The following is a 27762-nucleotide window of genomic DNA, read 5'->3' on the forward strand; positions in this document are numbered from 1 at the left end:
GAACAAGGGCGGGGCGGAGTGAGCTGGCGCGATTGATTGTTGCGCCCTTTGCTCCGCCGCTGAGCGTTCCGAGCGAGGAGCTGCGACCCCTGAGCGGCCGTGCGAGGCACCAAGGCGCCGTCCCGCCCGGGCTTGCCACCTGCCCAGAGGACCCCCACCCCACCCCCGCTCCTCCTCCGGACCCGGCCATGCTGCCCAACACAGGGTAAGCTGCGAGCGGCTCCCGCTCTTGCCAGTAGGACGCCCCCCAGTTAGGGTCGCCCCCCCGGCCTGTCCTGTATAATGCAGAATTTGCCCCGTATTTCAATGCAAAATGCTGCGTCCTGTATTGATAGCCGTTTTGTCCTGTATTGCAGGTCTTCTCTCTCTGTCTCCCTTTCTCTTTGCAAAGTTAGGGATCTTCTCCAAATGCATGTGTTTGAAAAAGTTTGTGTGAAAGGTCATGCATTTAACAGGTGTACAAATTCATGTGTGTGTGCCGTCCTGTTAGGCTGCAATTCATTGTCATGAATCGTAGAACTAGAGTTTGGAAAGGGAGCACAAGGGTCATTTTTCCCAAGGGTCATTTAGCTATAGCTGTCAACTTTTCCCTTTCCTCGCGAGGAATCCTATTCGGAATAAGGGAATTTCCCTTTTAAAAAGGGAAAAGTTGACAGCTATGCATTTAGCAATGCAGGAATCTTTTGCCCAATGTGGAGCTCAAACCCATAACCCTGAGATTAAGAGTCTAGTGCTGTACCGACTGAGCTTTCCCAGAAATGGGAATAACAATAATAATAATACAGTCCACCAACTTGCCCTGCCCAGTATTTTGCCAGATCAAAGGTGGCAACCCCAAATTGGCATTTCCACAGCTGGGCTGGTCAGGTCAGAGACGGGGCAAAACAGATGCTCCTGGACCTACAGGTCAAGCCATTGTTGAAAGACATGGTTGAGGGGGGCAGAGGCTCGAAACTTGACAACTGCTAAACCAGCGGCAGTTTACCCTGGCTCCTCTTCGGGAGGAAAGAGAGAGAGGACGCAGAGCCAAGCAGGTGGCCTCTGTCTGTAACATGTGCCTGACCTTGTGTGCCTGACCTTCGTCAGCAGCATGCCACCCTCCTTGCTTCCATACTGCAAACAGCAATGCAAACCTTTCATAGTTTCACAGGTAGCCAAATGTTAGTAAGATGACATGGTACTATTCGCAGTGGTGGGTTTTCCAGAAGTGTGGAGAGGTTTGAAGTGGTTTCTCCAAACTGGATAGCAAGTCGGCCAATGAGGTTCGGCTAAATCTAAAGGAGTGCATGGGGCAATAAATAAACAAATCACTTGTTTACATATACAGTCATACCTCTAGTTGTGTTAGGTTCATTTTGCGGATTATTGGGTTGCGAACGTGACAAACTCGAAAGTGTATACTTCCGGGTTTCGCTGCATGCACAGAAGAGTTCTGCACGCTTCACACATGCGCAGAAGCACTCTATTGCGTCATGCACACACGCAGAAGCGGCGCTCTACTTATGGACTTTTCGCATCCCGGAACAGAACATGTCCGTAAGTAGAGGTACCACTGTATACTGATGCAGTCAGAATCTGAATCGGAAAAGAGATTTTGAGGTTTTTGTGGGCAGCGTCACCAAACAGTCAACACCACTGTGTGTCCCAGCAGGTGGAAAGGTGTGTTCTTGTACTAGGGGTGATTAAGAAAGAGGCCATTGCTAAAACAGCAGGTGTTGTCATGCAGTTATATAAATCTACAGCATAATTGTATTTAGAAGTTTGTGTTGCACCATCTCATTTAAGTAACATGCAACACGCAACAATGTAAAGTGTCACTGTTTAGGTGTATTGTTGCAGAAAAATTGTCCCAAGCAGTTTTTATGCGAAACTACAGTCATACCTCGTGTTACGTTTGCCTCACATTGCGACTTTTCAGGTTACGAATGCGACGAACGTGTTTACTTCCGGGTTTGCCACACGCACAGAAGCGATCTGCGCACACACGCAGTAGCGGCACTCTACTTACAGACTTTTTGGGGTGCGAACGGCACCCCGAAATGGATCACATTCATAAGTAGAGGTACCACTGTACTTGATTTCCCCTTCTTGAAGAGTTTATTTGAAACTCATTGCACTTCTTCTTCTTCTTCCTCTTCCTCTTCCTCTTCCTCTTCCTCTGTGATTAAGGAATTAATTTTTCTCTCTTATCTATGTGAGCTTCCTTATGAAGTATAACAAGTCCAGTGTAGCACTCATTTTACTTAAGAGCTCTAAACACATGACACATAGCTATTTCAGATCTCACAGTAGTTATCCTACAGATGTGTTATGCAGCATAAGAAAAAGATTTCCAGAATTTAATCTTTGCAGTCTGTTTGCCCACTGCTGTGTGTAAATATGTGTGGTACAAGTCTGTCCCGTCCCCCCCATTATGATGGGCTTCGAATCCCATCTGCTCTGCTCAGCGTGGCCCAATGGCCAGGGATGGTGGGTGTTGTAATCCAACAATATCTGGAGGGCACCATCTTGGCTACCCCTGCCATAGGCTACCCCTGCCATAAGGAGTCTTGCCCTCACTTGGACTATAAAGATTCCAGCTTGCAAAAATTGTGAGAAGATAGAGCAGTATGTGGCCTTAATCGACTGAAGGAGCTCATTGCATATGATTTATTTTTCAAAGAAGAGCAGCAGCTATCAGTTCAAGTGATCTGCATTCATAAAGTTTACGAGTTTAGTGTGGAACACAGATTGAATCCTGTTGTGGCTTGCTTTGTCCACATTGCAAATTGTTGCAGGTAGCTCTGCTGTTGCAGCTTGTAGTCATCTGTATGGTTGCAGAATCCAGACTTGAGCTGCCAGTAGAATTTCAACAGGGCAAATTAAATCTGTTAATTGCCTGCTCCCATTGCTGGACTTCTGGATTGCTACATACCGATAACAGAGATAAAAAATTACTTCAGTTTGGAGACATGCAGTAAGGATGAGACTAATTTTCTCAGACCATTTGCCATTTTTTGAAAACGGAAGTGTGGTTCTGCTCGGTCAAGTGAATACGTTAAGAACTAAAATTACTTACTTGGAAGGTCAATTGCCTCCCTCTCTCATGCCGTGTTGCATTTATTCTCCCGTAATAAAAGGGTGGGATGTCCTGTGGTGTTTTAAACTCCCCACCCCTTTTTGTGTATGTGTGTTTTAATGGGAGGGTTTCACTAAAAGGGCACTGGAATCAATTAAACCCCAGTTCAGACAAATGGGGAAATGAATTGCTGTGCATCCAAGATAATGGAAATTAAATAACTCCAACATGGTAAGAACTCTAATTGAATAACCCCATTGCCTCTATATACTGGCAAAGCTGCTGCTCTAAAGAGGTGTTAAACAGTATTGTGTCTGGGAGGCATTGGATTGAATGAACAAATGCCATCACACTATGAGTCAAAGTGGAGGCACCAGGAAAAAATATTGAGATTGCACAAAAGGGACAAAGTACACTTTTGCAGTGTGAGCTTTAGATTTCTGAGAGAGCAATAATGGTATATTTCATGTTAGTGCTCTCATCCCAAGTACCGTATATGTTCTCTGAAATAATTCCAGCTGATTTTGATGGAGTTCACTTTCAAGTGATCATGCTTAGGAATTGCAGCTTTCTTTTAATCTTTCATTCATGATTTGGTTGTTATTTCCAGGAGCTGAAAGAAGTATGTGTTTTCTGATTTGTGAATAATAATAATAATAATAGAAAGTTTGCTTCATTTCACATGTGGGTCAGGCAGCCATAGGCAATCTACTTGTCTGAAGGTGACAATGGCGAAGTGGTAGAGCCAGCGGCGTAACTACCGTAGCAGCTCAGGTGCCTGGTGTGGGGGGCGTGTCCTGCAGCCGGGGGCGGGGCGATCCGCCCATGGGCGTGGAGTGAGCCTCTCCGACCCTTGGAGCCTCTCCGACGCCTCCCCTTCAGCTGTAGGGTGGCTGAGAGGCAGTAGGGCAGATGCAAGTCCCACACTGATGTTTCAGGCAGCGCGGAACCTGCAGGCATCAAAGCCACCACATCACTCCTAAAAAGTTCTGTGAGCCCATTTTTTAAAAAAAACTCATGTGATGACACCTGGGACGAACCATACCCCCCACCCCACCCCTTTCTCCACCACTGGCTAGAGTTCGTGCTTTGCATGCAGAAGATCCAAGTTTCAGTCCCTGGCATCTTCAGAAAGGGACATGACTGACCTTGATGGGCCAATGGTCTAACTTGGTTTAAGGCAGCTTCATTGCTTCGTGTGTGAGCCTTAGATGCCACAGTTGGGATGAAGTTCAGTTGACAGAAGAGGAGGGTACCTGGTGGCATTCCCGTGCTTGGTGACTTTGAGAAAAGTATAGAGTGGGGGCAAGATCGGAATTGTATTGGACAATGTCATCATTTTCTTACCAGGCAGCAGTTAAAACAAATTGTATAAACTCAGTCATGCAAGTTGAATCAATGTATGCAAAATAGAATGCACTGGGGACTCAGCTACACTAGTTGAAATCCAAAGTCAGTGATAATTTTCATTGTGAGCTTTTAGAATGCCCCCCCCCATATAGCGTTTTTTATAGCTGTGTAGATCCAGCCTGGGTAAATTACTGTGTATAGCGATAGTCATGTTATTTGTGGTTTTTAGTTAATAGAATTTAAGAGCGTGTTTTCCACTGAATTTCAGGTCTTCGCTAATTTCAGGTGATTCTAATCCTACATTTTCTTCTATTTACCCCCACTATGTTAAAAGATAACTGTTTGTCTTATCACTTATTTTTAGGAGGTTGGCAGGATGCACTCTCTTTATCACGGGTGCAAGCCGTGGGATTGGAAAAGCGATAGCCTTGAAGGCAGCCAAGGATGGGGCAAATATTGTGATAGCTGCCAAGACTGGAGTGCCGCATCGCACACTTCCAGGAACTATCTACACTGCTGCAGAAGAAAGTAAGCTTGAAAGAGAGAGGTGCATAGATTATGATCTGAGCTCCACCATCTGCTGCAACCTTTGAGAGCTGCATCCAGTAGCTAACCTTGCCATGGCCCTATTCACATGCAGAGAGCACTCTTTTCCATTCTTCTGCTTACATTTACAGAGTATATGGAGGCAGCAAGGGTTCTTTGTATGCTCTGGTTTATTCTTGAAATGGGGAGGAAGGCCATTTTATTTTCCCTGGGCTAGAATAGTGCTTTTGGAACTCTTTACTGTATTTTCTGTTGTCTGTTACAATCCATCGCAAGGCGGTGTACATATCAAAACAATAAAATGATAGTACCAGAATGGAATGCAAAAAATGTACGTGATGACCGAAGGGGCACCATAAATTAAGTTCCCTGGCTGTAAGCATCAGAGAGAGCTTGTGTACATGGATACGTTTTTAAGCATTGATGCTTCAGAAGGGAGGTGATGCCATATGAAGAGAGCCACTCAAGAGAAGACCTTCTTCCAGCTTTCCACTGACTGAGATTGTAGCAAAGTCAAGTGTGTATAAATAAGCTGACATTACAAAAATAAGCTGGGGTGAGGCTCGGGTGGCTTACTCTCCCCTTCTCTGGCACAGCCATGAGGAACAGTTCAGAAGCTTCCGCTTCCATTGTAGAACTCCAGCTTGCCTTGCCACCTGAACACAAATTGTGGTTACTTCTACCTGTGGGTTGTCGAAACAATAGTTTATGAATCTGGCTTGTTTCAGCTAACCATAGTTCAATTTATACTCAGCTCTGGGTTCGGGTGTAACACTCAGCTGTGGTTATGTTGAAAGAGCAGTGGGTGCTTCTGAACTCGTAGTTGTGCTGGCAAAGAAGGCAGGAGTGTGAGCCCAATGCTCTCACTGCAGCTCCTTCTTGAAACACCTAAACCATAGTTGAGCATTTTGTCCATATACAGTCGTACCTTGGATCCCGAACACCTTATGAGTCAAATGTTTTGGCTCCCGAACGCCGCAAACCTGGAAGTGAGTGTTATAGTTTGCGAACGTTCTTTGGAACTAGAACGTCTGACGCAGCTTCCGCGGCTTCCGATTTGCTGCAGGAGCTTCCTGCAGCCAATCGGAAGCCACGCCTTGGTTTCCAAACGTTTTTGAAGTCAAACGGACTTCTGGAACAGATTCCGTTCAACTTCCGAGGTACCGCTGTACAGCCCAAGTTCTGTCTCTGCAGTCCTAAAATCAGTCCTAGATGTGGCCTTCAAATTTTAGAGAATTCATGATTGCTTTGCTTAATAATCCTGTAATTGATTTACCGTTAGTTCGTGTATGCTATTCTTTGACCTAAGTGATGCCCTTCTTTTGCAGTTGAAGCAGCTGGAGGAAAGGCTTTAGCATGCATTGTCAATGTCAGAGAAGAAGAGCAAATTGTCGATGCAGTGGATCAGGCTGTACAGAAATTTGGAGGTAAATTAAATTCTGAAGCTTATGGCGAGTGTAGTAATCACTAATTACACAGTTTAAAAGTCTTTTTTTTTAATTCACTAACAAAAAAATTGCTTTAAATAATTATTTATTTTGTAAAAAAAATTGTATACCTGCTTGAATATTTTTTAAAAACCCCAACCTTCAAAGTGGCTAATCATTGTGTAATAATTAGCATGTTGTTTTAAATGGTTGGCCTTTATGATGTGTAAATGGCTTATTTTTTAAAAATCAGGGATCGATGTTCTTGTGAACAACGCAAGTGCTATCTCTTTAACTGGCACACTGGAAACGCCTACAAAAAAAGTGGACCTAATGATGAGTGCCAACACAAGAGGAACCTATCTCACGTAAGTTTTTGTGGATAACGAATCTTTAAAAATAGCTCTGTATACTCAGTAATTCTTCGTTCACTGAATCAAATTGGAGACATTGTGGGCAAAATACGATCCTGGAAGCTTTAGAGTCTGTTGACCTTTTAGAGAGAAAGATTCTGATTTTGTTAATTGTTATAAGAAAAACCTGCTCCTTTTCCCTTATGGGGTACCCAAGAGCCCATATAGAGCCCTTATGTAGGTTCGCTATCGGTAGAAGAAAATAACAGAGGCCAACCATAGAATATTGAGAAGCAAAGCAGCTAGTAAGCCTGATCTTTATTAATTGTTGCAACAGGGTGCTCACAACCACATGCAGGAGGGAGGAGGGACCCAGAACATTGGTGTGCAAGCTCTTATATTGCTTTTGAAATTGCCCACCCTGTAGCCCAAGACCACCCCCCTGAAACATCATACATACATCACATACATCACAGAAGGAGGCGGTCTACAGCAGAAATCCTGTTGGCCAGGGTATCTTATAATGGTCACTGATTGCTTTTACTCTTTTGTGATGGTAAATACTCAGATCCTGAATCCAGGTCACAGATTCACCCTATTCATACACAGATATGCCCTTAAGATAGGATTTGTTTTCCCATTTCGTAACATTTGAAGTCAATTTGAGAGAATCAAAATGATTTCAGGACTGATTTCCTATACAGTACTGTTTTCAGACATGTGGTTTATATATTTATGTATACGTTGCCTGGTACATTTATGAACATTTATTTTATATATTTGAGACCTTAAATTCGTATAATGAATCCAGCCAAATTCTGCATGGGTAATTAGAAGTCCGAATGTGGCGACTAGGAACAACAGTACAGTGGTACCTCGGAAGTCAAACGGAATCTGTTCCAGAAGTCTGTTCGACTTCCAAAACATTCAGGAACCAAAGCGCAACTTCCGATTGGCTGCAGGAAGCTCCTGCAGCCAATCGAAAGCCGCAGAAGATGTGACAGACGTTCGAGTTCCAAAGAACATTCGCAAACCAGAACACTCACTTCCAGGTTTGCAACATTCAGGAGCCAAAACGTTTGACTGGCAAGACGTTTGACTTCCAAGGTACGGCTGTATCTGGTGGTCTTAGAGGCATTAAAAGTAAAAAGCCTTACCTATACAAATTGGTCTAGTTTTTTGGCCATTTGCTGAAACTCCTCTCATTTCTCTTCCGTACCCACCATGAAGTGTAGTAATTTGCTTGATTTTAAAATAAATAAATAAATGGCAGTGATTACTTTCAAAGATATACTGTGGAAGTTACCAGTTTCTAGTACAGAGGTCATACTCCATGATTGGGTAATCGCAGCCCTAGAGAGTCTTAAATCCTTTGCTTTAAGAACTTAACTTGTACCAAGGATATTTTTCTTATCTTCTTTGTCTTGCTTCATTTGTTGATCTTCCTTCTGCCTTGCTCTTTTCCTTGGGCTTGTGCAGAAAACGCCTTCCCAGGCCTGCTGCTGTTCCCTTGGCTCAGCGGGAGCAGCACAGAGGCTTGTGCCGTAAGAGGGGACCTTGCGCAAGTCGAGCCTTTCAGCAGCCCCACCCGCTTTCTTTTGATAACTGCCGTATATCCAGTAACACAGGCCTTTCTGGACTCTCAGAGGCGATGCTCAGCCGGCAGACACAATTTGGCATCGTAAAATGTCCCTCGTTTTCTTTCGCTTTGCCCAGCTCAGAATGTTTGTGTGTTAGCAAGGAGGAAGGAAAAGGGTATTCAAAGAGTGCTACCATAGTGGATATAAGAGCAGTTAGTGTCTTTGGGTCCTCCCACCCCTCTCCTAATTTAAATGCGCTCTCATAGGCAAGTTCTCAACAATCTGTCACACTCCACAGTGGCCAAGAAGCAAAACCCTGGGGGCAGCTGTGCAGATAGGATCAGACTGGATTCTCAATAGCTGGGGTCGCCAAGGGCAGTGACTACTAGTCACTACCACACAGTGTCCCCAAGTACCCTCTTGTATACTGTCTTGCATTTAAAAAAACAACAACCATGGATGGTTACTTTTCTTCCCATGGGGAAATGACAAAGTGCTCAGTTGGAGACATAACTGCAGTGAGCAAAGCCCTGCACAATGAAAAGGCCCTAACATAGGGGAACAGTGTGTACATTTGCACATTATTATTATTATTATTATTTATTAATTTTGCACCATTGCAAGACCTTCCTCTACAGGCACCCACCTGTCACGATGATGGCAGTTTTGCTAGTCGTATAATTAGCGGCTGGTTCAGATCCAACTAGATATTTAATACTGTTCTAGTGAGCCCCACCTTACACTTATTTACCCTCCCAGTGTCCTTGCTTCTCTTGAGTCTCTCTCTGTGTCTCCTTTGCTCCTGGTCGTGGTTGTCTTATCACTGTGACCAAGTCCAACTGAACTGGGGAAAGCAGCAAGGTCCCCCCTCTTCCTTGCACAAGCGCTGGGATGCTACTCCTGAAAAAGATGCTCTTTTCTGGAGCATCAGGTTGGGCTACAAGTTTTAGTTACAGGTAGGTAGCCGTGTTGGTCTGAGTCGAAGCAAAATAAAAAAATGCCTTCAGTAGCACCTTAAAGACCAACTAAGTTTATATTTTGGTATGAGCTTTCGTGTGCATGCACACTTCTTCAGATACACTAGAAACAGAAGTGTCAGACCCTATATATATATACAGTGGTACCTCGGTTTATGAACACAATTGGTTCCGGAAGTCTGTTCATAAACTGAAGCGTTCATAAACTGAAGCGAACTTTCCCATTGAAAGTAATGGAAAATGAATCAATCCGTTCCAGATGGGTCCGCGGCGTTCATAAACCGAAAATTCATAAACCGAGGTGTTCATAAACCGAGGTTCCACTGTATACAAGTTTTGTTATTGCAGAAGAGGAAAGGCACAGGTAGCCAACATATTGCTCTCTAGGTGCTGCTGCTGTTGTTGTTTAGTTGTTTAGTCGTGTCCGACTCTTCGTGACCCCATGGACCAGAGCACACCAGGCACTCCTGTCTTCCACTGCCTCCTGCAGTTTGGTCAGACTCATGTTGGTAGCTTTGAGAACACTGTCCAACCATCTTGTCCTCTGTCGTCCCCTTCTCCTTGTGCTGTACTCTAATACAGGTACTCCGGGTGCTGCACTCTAATACAAATCCGATCGGCCTCAGCCAGCACAGCGCATGGTTGGGGATGATGGGAGTTGTAGTCTAGAACATCTGGAGGCCACCACATTGACTGTCCCTTGGTAAAGGGGTTAGGAAACTTGTGTGGTGGCTTATCCCATGTCTCTATTCTTTTTAGCCCTTGGATGTTAATGGACATTATACTGCTACTGCCTGGCATTATTCACAGTGAGAGAGAACAATAGGTAAACTCTCATAGCAGGACTTCTAAACATTTTTGAGGGAACAGCCTTCTAGTCCCAAGGCCTCTGTTGTGGTGTTTGGTCTACTTCCATGCTATGCTTCCAGAACCAGGGATAGAGAACTCCTTTTGGCTTCCTAGGCTAGATCCTTATCAGGATTGACGTTGCGAGCCGAATTTGGCAGGTGGGTGGGGCACCCACTTGGCACTCACACGACGCAATTATGATGTCACATGATTGAAATATGGGTGTGGCCACACCTGGCTGAATCCCTTGCGCAGGGAAGCTAAGTGTGCAACAGCCATATTGTTCGATCGAGTGTTCAGTGCCTCCTGTTCATTTCTGATCTCTGACATTTTCAATTCTTTTTTATGTTCTTAATTTTATATCGGTTTCTAAATACATGTCATCATTATCGCTGCATTGTAAACTGCTTCTGCAGTATACTGCTGGCTTAACAGCATTTATAAACTTGAAAATACTTGCCTAAGGGTTGTCTGTAAAGGCATTCCTGTAGCTCCTATAGAACTGCTTTTGTCTGTCTGTTCTGCATCTGCAGAGATAAAAAGCATTTCCACCCTAATGAAATCGGAATGAAATCTGAGAAGTAGGTAGTTGGTTGTGGGGAAACGAAGCCACGTAGACACAGTATGTTTCATCATGAGGATATATCTGACAGTTTTAACTGGCATCCAAAACTGACATGCTAAATGGAGAACTTGTTCCATGAATTTCAGTATTCCTTTTGTGGGAATTTGCTCAGACAGCAGAGCCGTCTCAAAGCTCAATCTTGAAACATTCCATTGAAGCAGTCATCAGCAAACTCTTGTGTCTTATTACTCTTACCCTAGGGCTGTGTCTTGACACTTTAAATTATTAAGATCACCCCTGGCTTAAATTCATTAATCGACTAGAAATCCTAGAAGCTCAGGGCATATCTTTTACTAACCCTGCTCAGCTTTTTAACTACGTTGCATTAAAATGTGCCTTTATAGCTGTAAACATGTATTTCTTTAAAAGAGAACTTCATGCAAAATTCTCCAGGAAAGCAAATGGCTTTGACAGTATAACATGTGGATGAATGTTTTGATGATACAGTGGTACCTCGGTTTACAAACACAATTGGTTCCGGAAGTCTGTACTTAACCTGAAGCGTACTTAACCCGAAGCGAACTTTCCCACTGAAAGTAATGGAAAGTGGATTAATCCGTTCCAGACGGGTCCGCGGAGTACTCAACCTGAAGCGTACTTAACCCGAAGCATGGGTGTAATTGGTTCCGGAAGTTTGTTCATAAACTGAAGCATACTTAACCTGAAGCGAACTTTTCCATTGAAAGTAATGGAAAGTGGATTAATCCGTTCCAAACAGGTCCACGGAGTACTTAAACTGAAAATACTCAAACCGAGGCATACTTAAACCAAGGTATGACTGTATGCTTAAAGCTGCATTGGATCCACTGGTTTCTTGGTGGGAGAGATATTTTTCTCAGTATATTATTTATTTGCTTGGTAGCATTATCTCTGACCAATATCTGCAGGCAGTTTTGATAGTTCCAATTTTCATTTATGGGGAATATCTTAGAGGTTTTTGCTCTTAATTTTACAATACATTAAATGAGGAAAATAGCTACCGGTATTTGAGTTATTGAGAGAAGTGCCTTGCAAAGAGAGTAATTTGATACTGTTTTGACTGTGGCTGCATTTGCACATAACAATAAGCCAGGACTTCCAGCTTTTTGTGGTTTATCTGGAAAGAGCAACATGATTTGACGCTGCCTGCCTGACCACTTCTGCTTTGCTGCTCTCCAGGTGTAAGTGAAGTAAACAAAGCAAGAAACTGTGGCTTTGCATAAAGTCTGAACCAGAGATGGGTGGCTGGTTGCTCTCTAAGAAGCCACAACCAGCAAACCGATGGCAAACCATGACTTCAAGTTGGGTAGTGATCACATTCTCATTGTTAGGGCACGATAAACCACAATCGCTGGTTTGGATGTAGCGTGAGGCTGAGGCTTCCTGGTTTGTTGATCTTGTTCTCACCAAGGGAAGAGTGAAGCTGGAGCAATTAGACAGCATGACACTCATATACAGTCGTACCTCAGAAGTTGAACAGAATCCATTCTGGAAGTCCGTTCGACTTCCAAAATGTTCAGAAACCAAGGCATGGCTTCCGATTGGCTGCAAGAAGCTCCTGCAGCCAATCAGAAGCCATGGAACTCACATTGGACATTCAGGTTCCAAAGAGCATTCCCAAACCGGAACACTCACTTCGGGGTTTGCGACATTTGGTAGCCAAAACATTCGACTCGCAAGGCGTTTGACTTTGGAGATACGACTGTACTGCTCATTCCTGGCGAACCATAGTAAGAAAGTCTGCCTTATTCCTACATGCAAACATGCTCCATCAGTTCAAAGCTTCTGAGGTATCCTGTGTACGTACAGACTCCGTTCACACATAATGCTAAGCCTGCCGAGCAACAGAAGGCAGGGGTAGAGATGGGCAAGAAGAGAGAGGGTTGTGATGATTCAGTGTTTGCAAAGGGTGGAGAGAGATTGCAAAAGTTGGCATAGGAGAGAAACTGAGAGCTGAGCAAGAACGAATGATACATTTTCCATACGCTCTGTCTGAAACGCAGGAGGCAATAGTAATGTGCTTTACTCCGTGTGTTACACTTGGTGCTCAATAACTTTGTGCTCTCCTTAGCCAATTGGTAAGTGGCATATAGTTGCCTTGTCTTAGGGAGCAGAAAGGAAGATCAGGCATTAGTGGATCCAAAGACTTTCAGGCCAGCCCCTAGAGCAGGGTTTCCCAAACTTGGGCCTCCTCCTGTCTTTGAACTACAATTCCCATCATTGCTGACCACTGGTCCTACTAGCTAGAGATGATGGGAATTGTAGTCCAAAAAACAGTTGAAGACCCAAGTTTGGCATGGGTTCTTAGAGGATGGGTCACCGTCACTGCCTTTTCCACTTCTGTTGTGGGTCAGTGGCACTGCAAACACATTCTTCCCTAACTTTCTGGACCATGCCAGCTAATGTTTTCAGACAAAACGGGGACTTTGGGACCCAAAATGGAGTTGCATTGTCTGATTTCTTACATTGGTGGTAGGGTTGCAAACTAATCAAAGGGTATTGGGGGAAAAAGAGAGGTAAAGGTACAGAGACCCCTGAGCATTAGGTCCAGTCGTGGACGACTCTGGGGTTGTGGTGCTCATCTCGCTTTACTGGCCGAGGGAGCTGGCGTTTGTCCGCAGACCGCTTCCGGGTTATGTGGCCAGCATGACAAAGCCGCTTCTGGTGAACCAGAGCAGCACACGGAAATGCCGTTTACCTTCCCGTTGTAGCGGTACCTATTTATCTACTTGCACTTTGACCTGCTTTCGAACTGCTAGGTAGGCAGGAGCAGGAACCGAGCAACGGGAGCTCACCCCGTCGTGGGGATTCGAACTGCCGACCTTCTGATCAGCAAGCCTTAGGCCCTGTGGTTTAACCCACAGCGCCACCCGCATCCCGAAAGTAGTTGCTATCAATGAGGCTGCTGCCCTCCATTCCATTCCAGCCACTGAGTGTTTGTCTTTGGTTTGGCTGTTAATATTGGACGCTGTAGAAATGAGAAGAGTGGGAGTAACTTGATAGTGGCCAGAAACAATGAGACCTTGGTGAAGAAGTGACTCAGGAAGTTCTGGCATGTACCGCTGATAAATAATTTTACAGCACTTAAGCTATCGTAGGTGGAGTTAAAACGGTGTTACTGGAAAGTCAGCAACCACTCTTACTGCCTCCTAGAGTAAAATGAAACCAAATGACATGGTGCAGCCAGAGATATTATAGATATTACTTTCTAATTTACCAATTAGGCACTGAAGTTTGGTGTTTCATCTTCAATACTAGCTAGTCATTCATACAGTGTGTAGCAGTTTAGTACTTTCGTTAAAATAATATTTGATGAGTTAGGTTTTCTCTCTACAATTTTTCTTACTTGTTGTGTAATTATGATTTCAAATGTTGATATGCCCTTTGCTTGCAAAACAGAAGGCATGTACCTGTTTCCTGTTAAAGTAAATAAACACATTTAAAGTTGGAGGTTTTGGTGGTTTTTTTTTTTTTTTTTGCAAAAATGGGTCAAAAGCCTCTGTCCAGTCCTTGTTTACTGTCTCCTTCAAGTTATTTCATACTACCAGCCATTAACTGGGTTGCAGCCAGATACTTTATCTTGGTACATGGCTCAGAAATGTGTATGAAGCTCCCCCCCTTTTTTAATTACTTTTTTAAAAAAACAAAAACAAAACCTTATTTCTGGAGAGAATTATTGAGCCCAAAGTTATGCCCTTTGAAATCTGATTGGGTTTAACAGCAGAGAGTTTAAACACACCCACCTCTCTTATTAATAACCTTCATAGTGATTGACTTCTGGGTGTTTTATTTATTATTAATTTAATTTAATTCATAAGTGGGATGGAAACATAATAAAAAATTATGCCTTCTGTAAGTCCCAGACTGTATATGAAAGGGCCGGGTGTGTGTGTGAGTAAAACACACGAAAACCAAAATCTGACCAGACCTCATGCTATAAGTATAAGCAAATCTGACTCTATCCCCTTGTGTTTATTTGCTTCTCCAGATCTAAAATATGCCTCCCTTATTTGAAAAAGAGTAAGATTGGCCATATCCTCAATATCAGCCCACCGATTAACCTAAACCCTATCTGGTTCAAAAATCACTGTGGTAAGTATGGTTTTAAATGCTCATTTATATTGAAATTCTTCCAAACTCAACGAAGTGTTAAGGCTGCCTCTCTTCTACCCCTTCTTTCCCTCTACAATGGTACCTTGGTTCTCAAACTTAATCCGTTCTGGAAGTCCATTCCAAAACCAAAGCATTCGAAAACCAAGACGCAGTTTCCCATAGAAAGTACAGTGGTACCTCGCAAGACGAATGCCTTGTGCAACGAAAAACTTGCAAGATGAAAGAGTTTTGCATTGCGCGAGGGACTCGCAAGATGGCGAGGTTTTCTATGGCCGCCGCTTCGTCTTGCGAAGCGGGGCCATAGAATGTAGCGCGGGAAGGCGGCAAAGGAAGATCAGCTGTCAGCGCGGGAAGCTGACAGTTGATCTTCCTTTGCCGGGGGGACGGAGCCGGGGAAGACAGACGGGGGCAGCCACCGCACTGCCGCGCACAGCCGAAGCCCCGTCCCATGGCCTCACACACAGCCGAAGCCCCGTCCCATGGCCTCACACACAGCCGAAGCCCCGTCCCATGCCGGCGGTGCGGTGGCTGCCCCCGCCTGTCTTTCCCGAGCCAAGGGGAAGACAGGCGGGGGCAGCCACCGCACCGCCACGCACCACTGGCATGGGACGGGGCTTCTCCGAAGCCCCGTCCCATGCCGCTGCCAGTCCCCCGGAGCCCATAGGAACGCATTGATTAAGTTTCAATGCATTCCTATGGGAAACCGTGACTCACAAGACGAATTTTTCGTAGGACGAATTGAGTCCTGGAACGAATTAAATTCGTCTTGCGAGGCACCACTGTAATGCAAAACGGATTAATCCGTTCCAGACTTTAAAAAACAACCCCTGAAACAGCCATTTGACATGAATTTTACTATCCAACGAGACCATTGATCCATAAAATGAAAGCAGTAAACAATGTACTGCAGTCACACAATCAATCAGTAGCTGAACTGGGTTCCGCACAGTCACAAAATCAAAACAAAAAAGCCGCAAAAACGCAAACTAAATAACAAAAACAAACAGACCTCAGTGTAACACTCAAAACAGAAGTGTGGAACTCAAAACGGAACATGTTCAGCTTCCGAAAAAGGTTCACAAACCAGGACGCTTGCTTCTGGGTTTGCAGTGTTTGGGTTCCAAGTTGTTTGAGTACCAAGGCGTTTGAGAACCAAGGTACCACTGTACTTGCATCCTGAAAATTTGTGGGGAAATATTCTTTAAACCGTTGTACCTTGTGTTCACATCAACAGCTTTCCTACTTAATTCCCAAATAGCCCTTAGAGAGTTCTAATATAGTCACACCTTACATTCCTTGTATTTATGTCACTGGAGAAACATGCCCCCCAGCCTAATTTAGGGTTCCCCAGAAATAATTCCTAGGCCATGGCTGGATGTCAAAGGTAAAGGGACCCCTGACCATTATGTCCAGTCGCGGACAACTCTAGGGTTGTGGCACTCATCTCACTTTATAAGCCGAGGGAGCCAGCGTACAGCTTCCGGGTCATGTGGCCAGCATGGCTAAGCTGCTTCTGGCAATCCAGAGCAGCGCACGGAAACGCCGTTTACCTTCCCGCCGGAGCGGTACCTATTTATCTACTTGCACTTTGATGTGCTTTCGAACTGCTAGGTTGGCAGGAGCAGGGACCTGCCAACCTAGCAGTTGGGGAGCTCACCCCATCACAGGGATTCAAACCACTGACCCTATGATCGGCAAGCCCTAGGCTCAGTGGTTTAGACTACAGCGCCACCCGCGTCCACCCGTTGTCAAAGGCAAGCTTTATTTCTCAATCAGGTGCTCAGGTGCAACAGGAATGGCCAACTGGTGGCCCTTGGCACTCAAGCGGTTCCTGTGTTTGTTTTAAATTTTAATCCGATTTAAGCTACTTCAGAAAGCAATTTCTCAGCTCCTTCACTATAGGAGGGTTATTGCTATCAATACATGAAATGAGGCAGAAATGTGAGATAAGGGATGGCGGGGGGTGGGGAGGAGGGATCATGCATTAGATACAAAGGTAGGAAAGAGATTCTCATTGGGGTGAGGGAGGCAAAGGAAGCTATCTGACTTATTTGTCCATTTCACCTAGTACAGTAATGCCAGTTCTAACTGGCAGCAGCTTCCCTAGGTCTTGGGCAGATAATCTTTCCCTTCAACCATTATAAGGAAAGAACTGCTCCCTTTCCCTTATGGGGTATTCCGGAGCCCATATAGAGTCCTTAAATGGGTTCCCTATTGGTAGCAGAAAACAAGAGGCCAACCAGAGTATATTGAGAAGCAAAGCGGCTCGGCTAGTAAGCCTGATCTTTATTAAAGGAAATTAACTGTTGCAACAGGGTCCCCAATCACCACACACAGGAGGGAGGAGAACTCTGAACAATGGTGTGCAAACCCTTATATAGGCTTTTGAAATTGCCCACCCTGTAGCCCAAGACTACCCCCCCTAAAACATCATACATACATCACAGAAGGATGTGGTCTACAGCAGAAGAGGTGGCCTACAGTAGAAATCCTGTCTGCCAGGATTATGGTCACTGATTGCATTACCTGGGCAGTCTGGCCATTCTTTTGTGATGCTTAATACGGTACTTTAGTTCCTGAATCCAGGTCACAGGCTCACCCTATTCATACCCAGAAACACCCCTAAGATGGGATTTGCAAGCAAAAAGTCAATGGGAAGGCTTTCCCCATTTGCCTCCCTTACTGCAGAGGAATATTTGAGGTCATTGGGAGAGTCAAAATGGGTCCAGGATTGTTCTTCCATACTATTTCAGACACATGGTTCATATATTTAGATATGTGTGCATTTATGAATGTTTATTCTATATCTGAGACCTTAAAATTCTTATAACAACCTTCTGCCTGATCCTTTTAAATAAGAGCCTTCTGCATGCGAAAAATGTGCTATTCTGCTAAACTACAGCCCCTTCTCCCTCATTGTACATCAAGCCCAGATATTAGCGACAACCTTCTAACACCACTTACAAAACTAGGGTTTCCGTGATGCTCTTTGACGCAAGATGTCCCATTGTCCCTTTCACACAATGCAGTGTCGGACAATGAGATAATTGCTCTGTTTACAACATTCAGATTGTGAAACTGCTTTAAAACAACAACCGTATTTTAGATAAGAACATCATGGAAACCTTGCTCTACATCAGCATTCTGTTTCCCTTAATAGCCAACCAAATGCAGTCCTCTATCCAACTGCAAGGGTTTCCCTCTGAAATAGGAACAATACGTACTGCATATAGGAGGAAACATTTTTGATGTCTAAATCTAGTTTTCCATCTTATTCTAGCCTATACAATTTCTAAATATGGAATGTCCATGTGCGTGCTGGGAATGGCAGAAGAATTTAGAGGAGAAGTTGCAGTCAATGCGTTATGGCCTCAAACAGGTTTATATATCTTTTAAAATATGTAATGTTTTTGGTGGGTTGTCTGAGCTTCATTCTTATTTCAGTGTGTTCAGAGAATATGATGCCTTGCATTTGTTTTAAAGTGTATACACAATTTCTCTTCAATATTCAAGACTTCTGAAGCATACGGTTTTTTTAAATAATAATAATAATAATTATCTACATTGTTTTTGATGGTGCCCCTACACTGTCATTTTTGTGACTGATGGGACTTAGTAATTTTCAACCCTCCCAGCTGGGTTCTGGGGCTAGAAAGTTTGAGAACAGCTGCTCTGGCTTGATCTGCTGCCATCTGACACTAAAAAGCTGATACGCTGAAATGAACCCTTTTCAAAATAGTTATTTATTTGAGATGCATCCCAATTCTATGCATGTTTACTTGGGAACATATTCCATCAACTCCAGTGGAACCTACTCTCAACTAAGTGCACGCAGGATCAAAGCCTTTAGGTTAACAGTATATGCACAGGTTACAGGTAGGTAGCCGTGTTGGTCTGGATCGAAGTAAAATAAAAAAAAATTCCTTCAGTAGCACCTTAAAGACCAACTAAGTTTTTATTTGGGTATGAGCTTTCGTGTGCATGCACACTTCTTCAGAATATATATGCACAGTAAAAGGTAAAGGACCCCTGGATGGTTAAGTCCAGTCAAAGTTGACTATGGAGTTTGCGGCGCTCATCTTGCTTCAGGCTGAGGGAGCCAGCGTTTGTCTACAGACAGCTTTCTGCGTCATGTGGCCAGCATGACTAAACCGCTTCTGGCGCAACAGAACACCATGACGGAAGCCAGAGCGCCCAGAAATGCCGTTTACCTTCCCGCCACAGCGGTACCTATTTATCTACTTGCACTGGCGTGCTTTCAAACTGCTAGGTTGGCAGGAGTTGGGCCAGAGCAACGGGAGCTCACTCCGTTGCGGGGATTCGAACCGCCGACCTTCTGATTGGCACGCCCAAGAGACTCAGTGGTTTAGACCACAGCACCACCCACGTCCCTTATATGCACAGTATACCCATTTGGTAAGGAGTTCATCATATTTGCTTAACAGATGTACTTTACCACTGCATCATATCTAAATCTAATTTTGTTCACTATCTTGTGACAAACCTGTATTATTACAGAACCGGAAGAGCAGATCTGAACTTGTGTTCCTACTCTTCTCTTAACTAGCCCCTTATTTTAACACTTAACTGGGGAAATTTACACATCTGCCATCAGGATGAGGTGGAGAGGGACCAACGCAGTCACAGGAAGATTACCTTTCCTTATAATTTCCCTGGGGTGACATTTTTGTGTGAATATAATGTCCCTATGTTCAGCAGAGAGCGCTTTCATAATTATTATTATATTACATAATTATTATGTAAATTCAGACAGAAGTCTGCTATGGGTGGTGAGGGGATAATTTTTATACTTGATATTCTCAGAAATTCATATTTTGCTGCATAGTTTCAGTTAGCTCTTACCACAAAGACCTAATTGCAGCCCAGTTAATACATATGTAAAGAGAAGGATGGGTGTGTGCTGGTTCACACCTAATGCTAAGCTAAACTATGGCTTAGTGAGAACAAGTACAGTCATACCTCGGTTTGCGACCGCCTCCCTTTGCGACCGATCAGTTTGCAATCGCTGCGGACCCAGAAGTGTTTACATCAGGGTTCCGCGGTGCGCGGATGCGCAGAAGCAATATGTGCAGCGTGCGCATGCACAGAAGCGCTCTATCGGCGCTTCGTGCACGTGCAGAAGAGCCCCTCGGTTTACAGCGAACTCGAGGAGCGACTGGCTCCCCAGAACAAATTGCGGTCGTAAACCGAGGTATGACTATACTGTAAGCTTTTGAGTACCCAGAGTGAAAATAGTGGCTGCCATGTGTCTGCATTTGCACATGGCTTGGCTCCAGGTATCGCCACTAGCAGCCGTATCAGAGGAGGAGTGAAGCAACCACAATATTGCCTCTCTGTACCTGAACACTTGCTGGTTCTCATTAAGTAGTTGTTTGGCTTAGCATTATGTGTGAACAAGGTCAGAGAGAGAGAATGTGACAGTTCCATATTAAACATTTCTGGCCCATTATCTGCAATTGCTAGACTTCAAGATTTTATAAACTTTAAATCTTTACCGATCCTTCCACCACCTCAGATATCTAAAGCATGGGTAGGCAAACCAAGGCCCGGGGCTGGATCCGGCCCAATCACATTCTAAATCCGACCCGCAAACGGTCTGTTTTTACATGAGAATCTGTCCTTTTATTTAAAATGCATCTCTGGGTTATTTGTAGGGCATAGGAATTCGTTCATATATATTTTTCTTCAAAATATAGTCCGACCCCCCACAAGGTCTGAGGGACAGTGGACCGGCCCCCTGCTGAAACAGTTTGCTGACCCCTGAACTAAAGTCCTTTGGTAGACAGTGCTATAGATCAGTGTTTCCTAAACTTGTGTCTCCAGCTGTTTTTGGATTACAGTTACTACCATCCCTGACCATTGGTCTTGCTAGCTAGGGATGATGGGAGTTGTAGTCCAAAACCAGTTGGAGACCCAAGTTTGAGAAACACTACTATTATTCATGGGCTAAAGGCTGGTAGCCTGACTATTTGTTAACTGCCAGATTTTAATGAAACGCAAAGCAGAAGTTAGCTGTTAATCAGGGTTTTGAAAACAAGGTTTAACCATGAGAAATAATATATATGATAAGAATAATATTGGAGAAAACTGGGTATTGAAACCTGCTTAACCTAAATCATATATCCCAGTTTTACAGCGGCCCTTTAAAGTACGCTTCACGCAGAGTATATGCAGTCAGAAGTTGACCTGGCTAAGAAAACACCACCAAGAGTGTAGGGTATTATTTCCCTTATATGAAACCCCTTACTAGCTGCACACTTGTAGAAGTATGCAGATGAAAATACAAACGATTGGGTTTCTTTAACTGAAAAACAAACTGACTCTAAAGAGACTTTAAACTAAAGATAAATGCTTTCTCTCTTAGCAATGTTATCTACCCACTTTCCAATCCTCCCACAAAACTCCCATTAAACTACCCAAGAATTAACAGCAAATTAGCATTATAACCAAGCAACTCTCATACTAAGATTCAACTAAGGAATCTCTTAAACTGAGAACAACTGAGGGAGTGATCTACTTAGAGATGAATCAAACTGAAAGATCTAACTAAGAGATACAGAAGGCTTTCTGGCAGAGCCTTATATACAAAAAGCAGAGCCCACGCCTGTGAGCAATTAACAGAAACACCAGCACCTTTTTCTCTTAAACAGACAGTATTTACATTAGACCTGCTCTAAAGTAACTTGACTATTCAAAAAATCCAACATTCAAATCCTGCAAAGCCTCTTTAATATTACCCATGTTTGAGGTTGGTGCCATCTGACCTGTGTACCTCCATGATAACCTGAGCATGCAAATGAGTTTCTTGCATCCTCACTTGACATATTGGGTGATACCTAAAAATGTAAGATGTGAAAAGGGAATGACAATTCTTATAAGACCATTTGTATTGATACAACCAAGGACATGGTGGTATCAAATCTAGAACAGGGGTCGGCAAGGCTTACTGGGCATGGGCCGGATCACTCCAGCAGAGATCCTCTGTGGGCCGGACCAGCACAGTGTGATGCCGGAAATTGTGTCTGCGCATGTCTGTGGCGCTGGAAATCGCTTCTGCCCAGGCCAAGATGCCGAAAATCGTGACTGCGCAGGCGCAATTTTTGGTGCCTGGGCATGCGCAGAAGCAATTTCTGGCGCCACAGATGTGGAGATGCAATTTTTGGCGTCTGGGCATGCACAGAAGTGATTTCCGGAGCCGTGGAAGAGATTCCGCACGGCACGGCGGTTTAGCACAGCACGTGGGGGCCTGCCCAGCTGGTGGCTTCGGGGGCAGCTCGGGGGCCAGTTAAATGGCCTCTGTGGGCCACTTCCGGCCCATGGGACTTAGATTGCCGACCCCTGGTCTAGAACCATACACTTGGAAGAGTCCGTATAGGCCATCTAGTTGCATGATGCAGCAAATAATTGCTAACTTATCCTCTCCTTTGTGTGTGTCTTTAGCTATATATACCTCTGCAATGGATATGCTGGGAGGAGCTGGTGTAGAGAAACAGTGCAGGAAAACAGATATACTAGCAGATGCCGCATACTGCATTTTAACAAAGCCCAAAACTTTCACCGGAAACTTCGTCATTGATGAAACTTTATTGAGAGAAGAAGGAATTCAGAATTTTGATGTATATGCGGTTGCCCCAGGTAATCTAGATTTATTTTCTTGCTCTGGTCAGACCTCACCTGGAGTACTGTGTCCAGTTCTGGGCACCACAGTTCAAGAAGGATACTGACAAGCTGGAACGTGTCCAGAGGAGGGCAACCAAAATGGTCAAAGGCCTGGAAACGATGCCTTATGAGGAACGGCTTAGGGAGCTGGGTATGTTTAGCCTGGAGAAGAGAAGGTTAAGGGGTGATATGATAGCCATGTTCAAATATATAAAAGGATGTCATATAGAGGAGGGAGAAAGTTTGTTTTCTGCTGCTCCAGAGAAGCGGACACGGAGCAATGGATTCAAACTACAAGAAAGAAGATTCCACCTAAACATTAGGAAGAACTTCCTGACAGTAAGCTGTTCGGCAGTGGAATTTGCTACTAAGGAGTGTGGTGGAGTCTCCTTCTTTGGAGGTCTTTAAGCAGAGGCTTGACAGGCATATGTCAAGAATGCTTTGATGGTGTTTCCTGCTCGGCTGGGGGTTGGACTGGATGGCCCTTGTGGTCTCTTCCAACTCTACGTTCTATGATTCTATGAAATTGCATTCGTATTTGCCGGTCTACAAATATATAGCCGTAAACCATGTATTTTGTGCTTGCAATAGCATGAGTGTATTAAGTGTTTCCAGATATCCCATTTATGACATAGTAAGTGTACTCTGCTATCTTACGTATAATGGAAAGTCATAAGTCTGTCTTCATGGTTGTGCTTCAGTTGTGCTAGGAAACACCAATAACTAAGGTGTGGAGATGCCCTCAGTCTTTCATTTACATCTATTTAACTGCATAGGGTTATGCTGCCATACAAAATACTGACTTTTTCATTTATTGTTTCACTCTGTTTTTAGGTCATCCTTTGCTACCAGACTTCTTCTTAGACGTGGATCCCGAAACACTAGCAATGAAAATGGAAGCACAAGGTGAGCACATAATTGCCTCCACCCCACCCAGATGTTGTTGGGCCTAAAATCGGAGGCCAGAACTAAGCCTCTTACACTCCACCTGAACAGTTTTCCCGGCTGCAGACCTTTCCGTGCCAAGCAAATAGAACAGAAGTGCCCATTGTTAATTTCAGCATTGACAGGGCTTCACGAACCACAGAGGTTGTATATTTCACTCACATTGTGTAAGATGAAAATTGCAGCCACAGCTCTACATAAAGAAAAGATAGGTGCCAATTTTTTAAAATCCATACTTTTATAACAATTTTCTTTCATTTCAAGCTTACAAATGTTCCCCTTCCCCAGTACACTTTTCTGTTTGTTTGTTTGTTTGTTTGTTTGTTTGTTTGTTTGTTTTAATTCCGAGGCACATTACAACCCTACAAAGAGGCTGGGAGGTCATATTCAACTAGACAGAGTTACTTATTTAGCATTCCCTGCAATTATAGAAATATGCAGTTAAATGTCTCTTTTCTTGAATTCCATCACATCAAGGGAAAAGCTCACTGATTGGTCATTTTTGCTGTGGAATGAACTTGAGACCTGCATATGATACATATCCCCTACCCCCGAGCTATGACACCTTCTCCAGTATTTTCCCAGCTTTAGTGCTCATGACCGCCAACCTTTTTCTCCTTGTTTGATATGAGTTACTGAGTGCACACTATGGTAACTATTGACTCCATTGGTCAATGTTCGTCCTACAGGAGCTTCTCCAACCTTCAGAGAAGGAAGAAAGCAAGACCTTCCCAAGCATGAAGGTCCTGACAAAAATAGACTTGAAGGACCTGACAGAGGAAAGCTTCATGTGCATTTTGCTGCAGAGAAATCAGTGGGGCCTGTAGCAGAAACTTTTAAAATTATAAAAGGTGCAATCACTGATGAAGTTGTAAAGGCAACTCAAGGAATTTATCGGTTTGAATTATCTGGTAAGAATCTTTATACCTAGTTAAGAGTTACTGAAGTTATGTTGGATGGGCCTAGGACAGGCATCCCCAAACTTCGGCCCTCCAGATGTTTTGGACTACAATTCCCATCTTCCCCGACCACTGGTCCTGCTAGCTAGGGATCATGGGAGTTGTAGGCCAAAACATCTGGAGGGCCGCAGTTTGGGGATGCCTGGCCTAGGATCAATCACTGCTTAGGCAAGAGGCCTGCATTCAATACTACCAGCACATGTACTTTGCAGAAAAGATGCCAAAACACCTTTATAGTGGTGGCAATTTTCAAATAATTCACACTCGGTGCTGTCTGAAATATTTTGAAAAGACAAATATGTCTTTTCATATATACTCAACACACACACACAGGTATGTTTTATTTGTGAATGTTCACATGGACACACGGAGAAAGAGGTTGGGCATCTGCATAAAAAATAGGGATGTGGTTGTTACAACAAAACAGTGATTATGCCAAAATTGAGCAAAAGTCATTTGTGATGAATGGGACAAAAGTTTTGTTTACTACCAGGTGTGCTACTGTTCTTGAAGGTACTAGCCAATCTTCTTCTCTAGTGGTTAGAATAAGCTGGGGAGCATAGTGCCGTTGTTAAGGGAAAGAAATGTCATTACAGTGGAACCTCGGGTTACGTACCGTCCTCCTTACAAACACTTTGGGTAACGAGCTCCGCTAACCCGGAAGTAGATGCTCCTGATAGCGAACTTTGCCCCGGGATGTGAGCGGAAGTCGCGTGCTGGCGGCGCGGTGGCAGCGGGAGGCCCCATTACTGAAAGCACGCCTCAGGTTAAGAACGGTTTCAGGTTAAGAATGGACCTCTGGAACGAATTAAGTTTGTAACCAGAGGTACCACTGTAAAAGGTTATAATGAAACTGATTTTAAACTTCAAAGGGTGGTATCCAACATTAGTCATACTCTGGAAAGACCCACTGAAATCATTGGACTTCCAGTTGCTGATTTCAGTGGATCATTAACTCTTGGAAAGACTTAATTGGCTCTTGCTCCTTATCGGACATGTGTTCAGCTTAGAAACGAATGTGTCTAATTTTATGTGGCATAATTTTGGCATTACTCTTGTGTTAGGTGAAGGAGGAGGAACGTGGTATATTGATCTTAAGAACAAAGGTGGCAGTGTAGGAAGCGGAGAACCACCAGGAAAAGTTGATGTGGTTATGAGCATGTCCAGCACTGACTTTGTAAAAATGTTTTCAGGTAGGTATTGGGAACAACTGTCCTTTCATTTAGCCAAATGTATTCGTGTTTAGCTATTCCATTGGACTTTTGCTAATCTTAAATGTTTCTGCTTGCATTTGTTAAATTTCCAGGAGCATGTAGAATTACATATTTCATTCCAGTTTCTTTATTCTACCCTTTGAGAAGAAACCGCTAGCAAAGTCTCCTATATGTCCAGGACCTTCTTTTCTGATTGTAGATAGGGAAGGAAGTTTATGGGAAGCGTTAGAAGTGAGCTAGCAGAGAAGAGTGTTGGTGGAAATATTCCACATCTGGGACGCCAACAAGTTCTCCACCATTTCACCACCACCATTTTACAACAAACCTGCTCCCCCCGCCCCGCGTAAAGTTAGTAGCAGATCATCAGGGCTGGTGCAATTTAATCAAATGCATGTTTACTAAGTTTCACTGAGCTCACAGGAGCTTCCTCTCATGTAAAAAGTACACAAGAATCCATGAGGTGTGGGGAGGTCTATGCAGCACAGAAAGCAGCAAGTGAGCACTTTACTCCAACCAAAGTTGGAAGTGGACTGAAGCCTTTCCTTCCTGCTTACAACTCCCAAGACAACCCACAGCCTAAACGCGAGCACTTTCTTCTCTGGTGCATATCCTACACCAGGGGTGGCCAACTCCCAAGAGACTGCGATCTACTTGCAGAGTTAAAAACTGGCAGTGATCTACCCCCTTTTGGGGGATTCAGGTCAAAGTTGTTGAGCTTCTTTTAGGGAGCAGGAAAGTCCCGATTTTGGGGGGGGGGGTGCAGAGCCTCTTTTTGGGGGAGGGGGGCTGTGATGTACCAGTGATCTACCACATCTACCGGTCTACCTGTTGGACGGGCAGTCATTGTGTAGCAGGAGGTTTGAACTGGGTCCAGGAGGTCTGAACTGGGCCATGGCACATGTGCGTTGCATACAATGTGTGACTGTCATACAGACATGATCTTGCTTCTTCACCACGCATGTGACCCTATAGTTACTTGCCTGGAATGAGAATATAGGCAACTTCCCGTTTGCACGGGGGTTACATTCCGGGTCATTGTGCACTTGCGTGAAATCGGAAACCCATTGAAAAAGCTCTGTTCCCCATTCCGTCCTTTTAGTGACATTTCAGTGACGTCTTTCTTTAAAAATAATTGTTTTTATTAACTTTTCTGCTGTTTAATATACATAATAAATGTATATCTCTCTATTTTTGTTTTACTCCACACCTCATTTTCCATGGTGGTTTTATTTCTCTCCTTCTGCTGCACCCTACCTTCTATCTCTTATACCATAAAAACAATACTATATTCTCTTTTTTTCTTCTGTTGCTCATAATTCAAATCCTGCTTGTGAATTCATCGTACAGTACCATTTCCTTAAGTAGTCCGAGAAAGGCTTCCATTCCTCCACAAACCAGACATTGTTAGGTTCTCTTGTTTTAGCTGTTAACTTTGCCATTTCAGCATAGTTCTTTTTTAAAAACAAAACTTTATTCAAACATTTCAGTGATGTCTTTATGACGTTTCTGGGTCACTTCCGGGTTCAGCGCTGTGCGAAATTGCAAACATATCGGCCATGCCTAAAACAAGAGTTACCTGTAATGTCGTACGTTTTTTATGAAAACAGGAGGTGGCAACATCACATTTAAAGCTATCCATGTCATTGTTGGTCTTAAGAGTAGAGAGGTTGCTTAACTGAAAAACATGGCAGAAACGCTGCAGTTTGCAACTTTTTGTGGTGCCTTAAACATTTTTTCTCTCTCTTTTCAGGCAAACTAAAGCCAACCCTGGCTTTCATGTCTGGAAAGCTGGCAATTAAGGGTGACATGACCTTAGCAATCAAGTTGGAAAGACTGATGGGTCAGTTTAATGCCAAACTGTGACGGTTTATGGTGTCACGTTGAACTTTCAATAAATATGCAGTTACCTTGCTGTTCAAGATAACTAATCCTTGCTCTTGTTTAAAATACTCTTAATCTATAACTTCCTGAATATATGACATTTTGTGGGAATAACTGCACCAATTTGTAACTTTGTTCACTTGGAATGAAAATCCTAGTGATTAAAGTGGGGTGTATTTCATAGGAAGTGCATCTAGATTAGCGTGGAACACGTATTCCCCCTCCC

General features: G+C 43.8%; 1 protein-coding gene across 1 annotated transcript; it reads left to right on the forward strand.

Annotated features, from left to right (window-relative positions):
* HSDL2 (hydroxysteroid dehydrogenase like 2) lies at positions 1–27758 on the forward strand. The gene is made up of 11 exons (XM_060268913.1): positions 1–205; positions 4773–4936; positions 6283–6381; positions 6635–6749; positions 14733–14836; positions 18138–18236; positions 22319–22513; positions 23372–23443; positions 24172–24393; positions 25506–25634; positions 27406–27758. The coding sequence occupies exons 1-11, from the start codon at positions 189–191 to the stop codon at positions 27516–27518; spliced, it is 1329 nt and encodes a 442-aa protein (XP_060124896.1). The 5' UTR covers positions 1–188; the 3' UTR covers positions 27519–27758.
* Positions 27759–27762: the final 4 nt, after the last annotated feature.

Source organism: Zootoca vivipara, chromosome 16, assembly GCF_963506605.1.
Source record: "Zootoca vivipara chromosome 16, rZooViv1.1, whole genome shotgun sequence".
Taxonomy (NCBI): Eukaryota; Metazoa; Chordata; class Lepidosauria; order Squamata; family Lacertidae; genus Zootoca; species Zootoca vivipara.

What these genes read in the sequence shown, in the direction of transcription:
- HSDL2 (XM_060268913.1), top strand. An exon ending in TGCGTTATGGCCTCAAACAG is followed by an intron (nt 18,237 to 22,318) that starts GTTTATATATCT and finishes GTGTGTCTTTAG; the next exon opens with CTATATATACCTCTGCAATG. An exon ending in TGTATATGCGGTTGCCCCAG is followed by an intron (nt 22,514 to 23,371) that starts GTAATCTAGATT and finishes CTCTGTTTTTAG; the next exon opens with GTCATCCTTTGCTACCAGAC.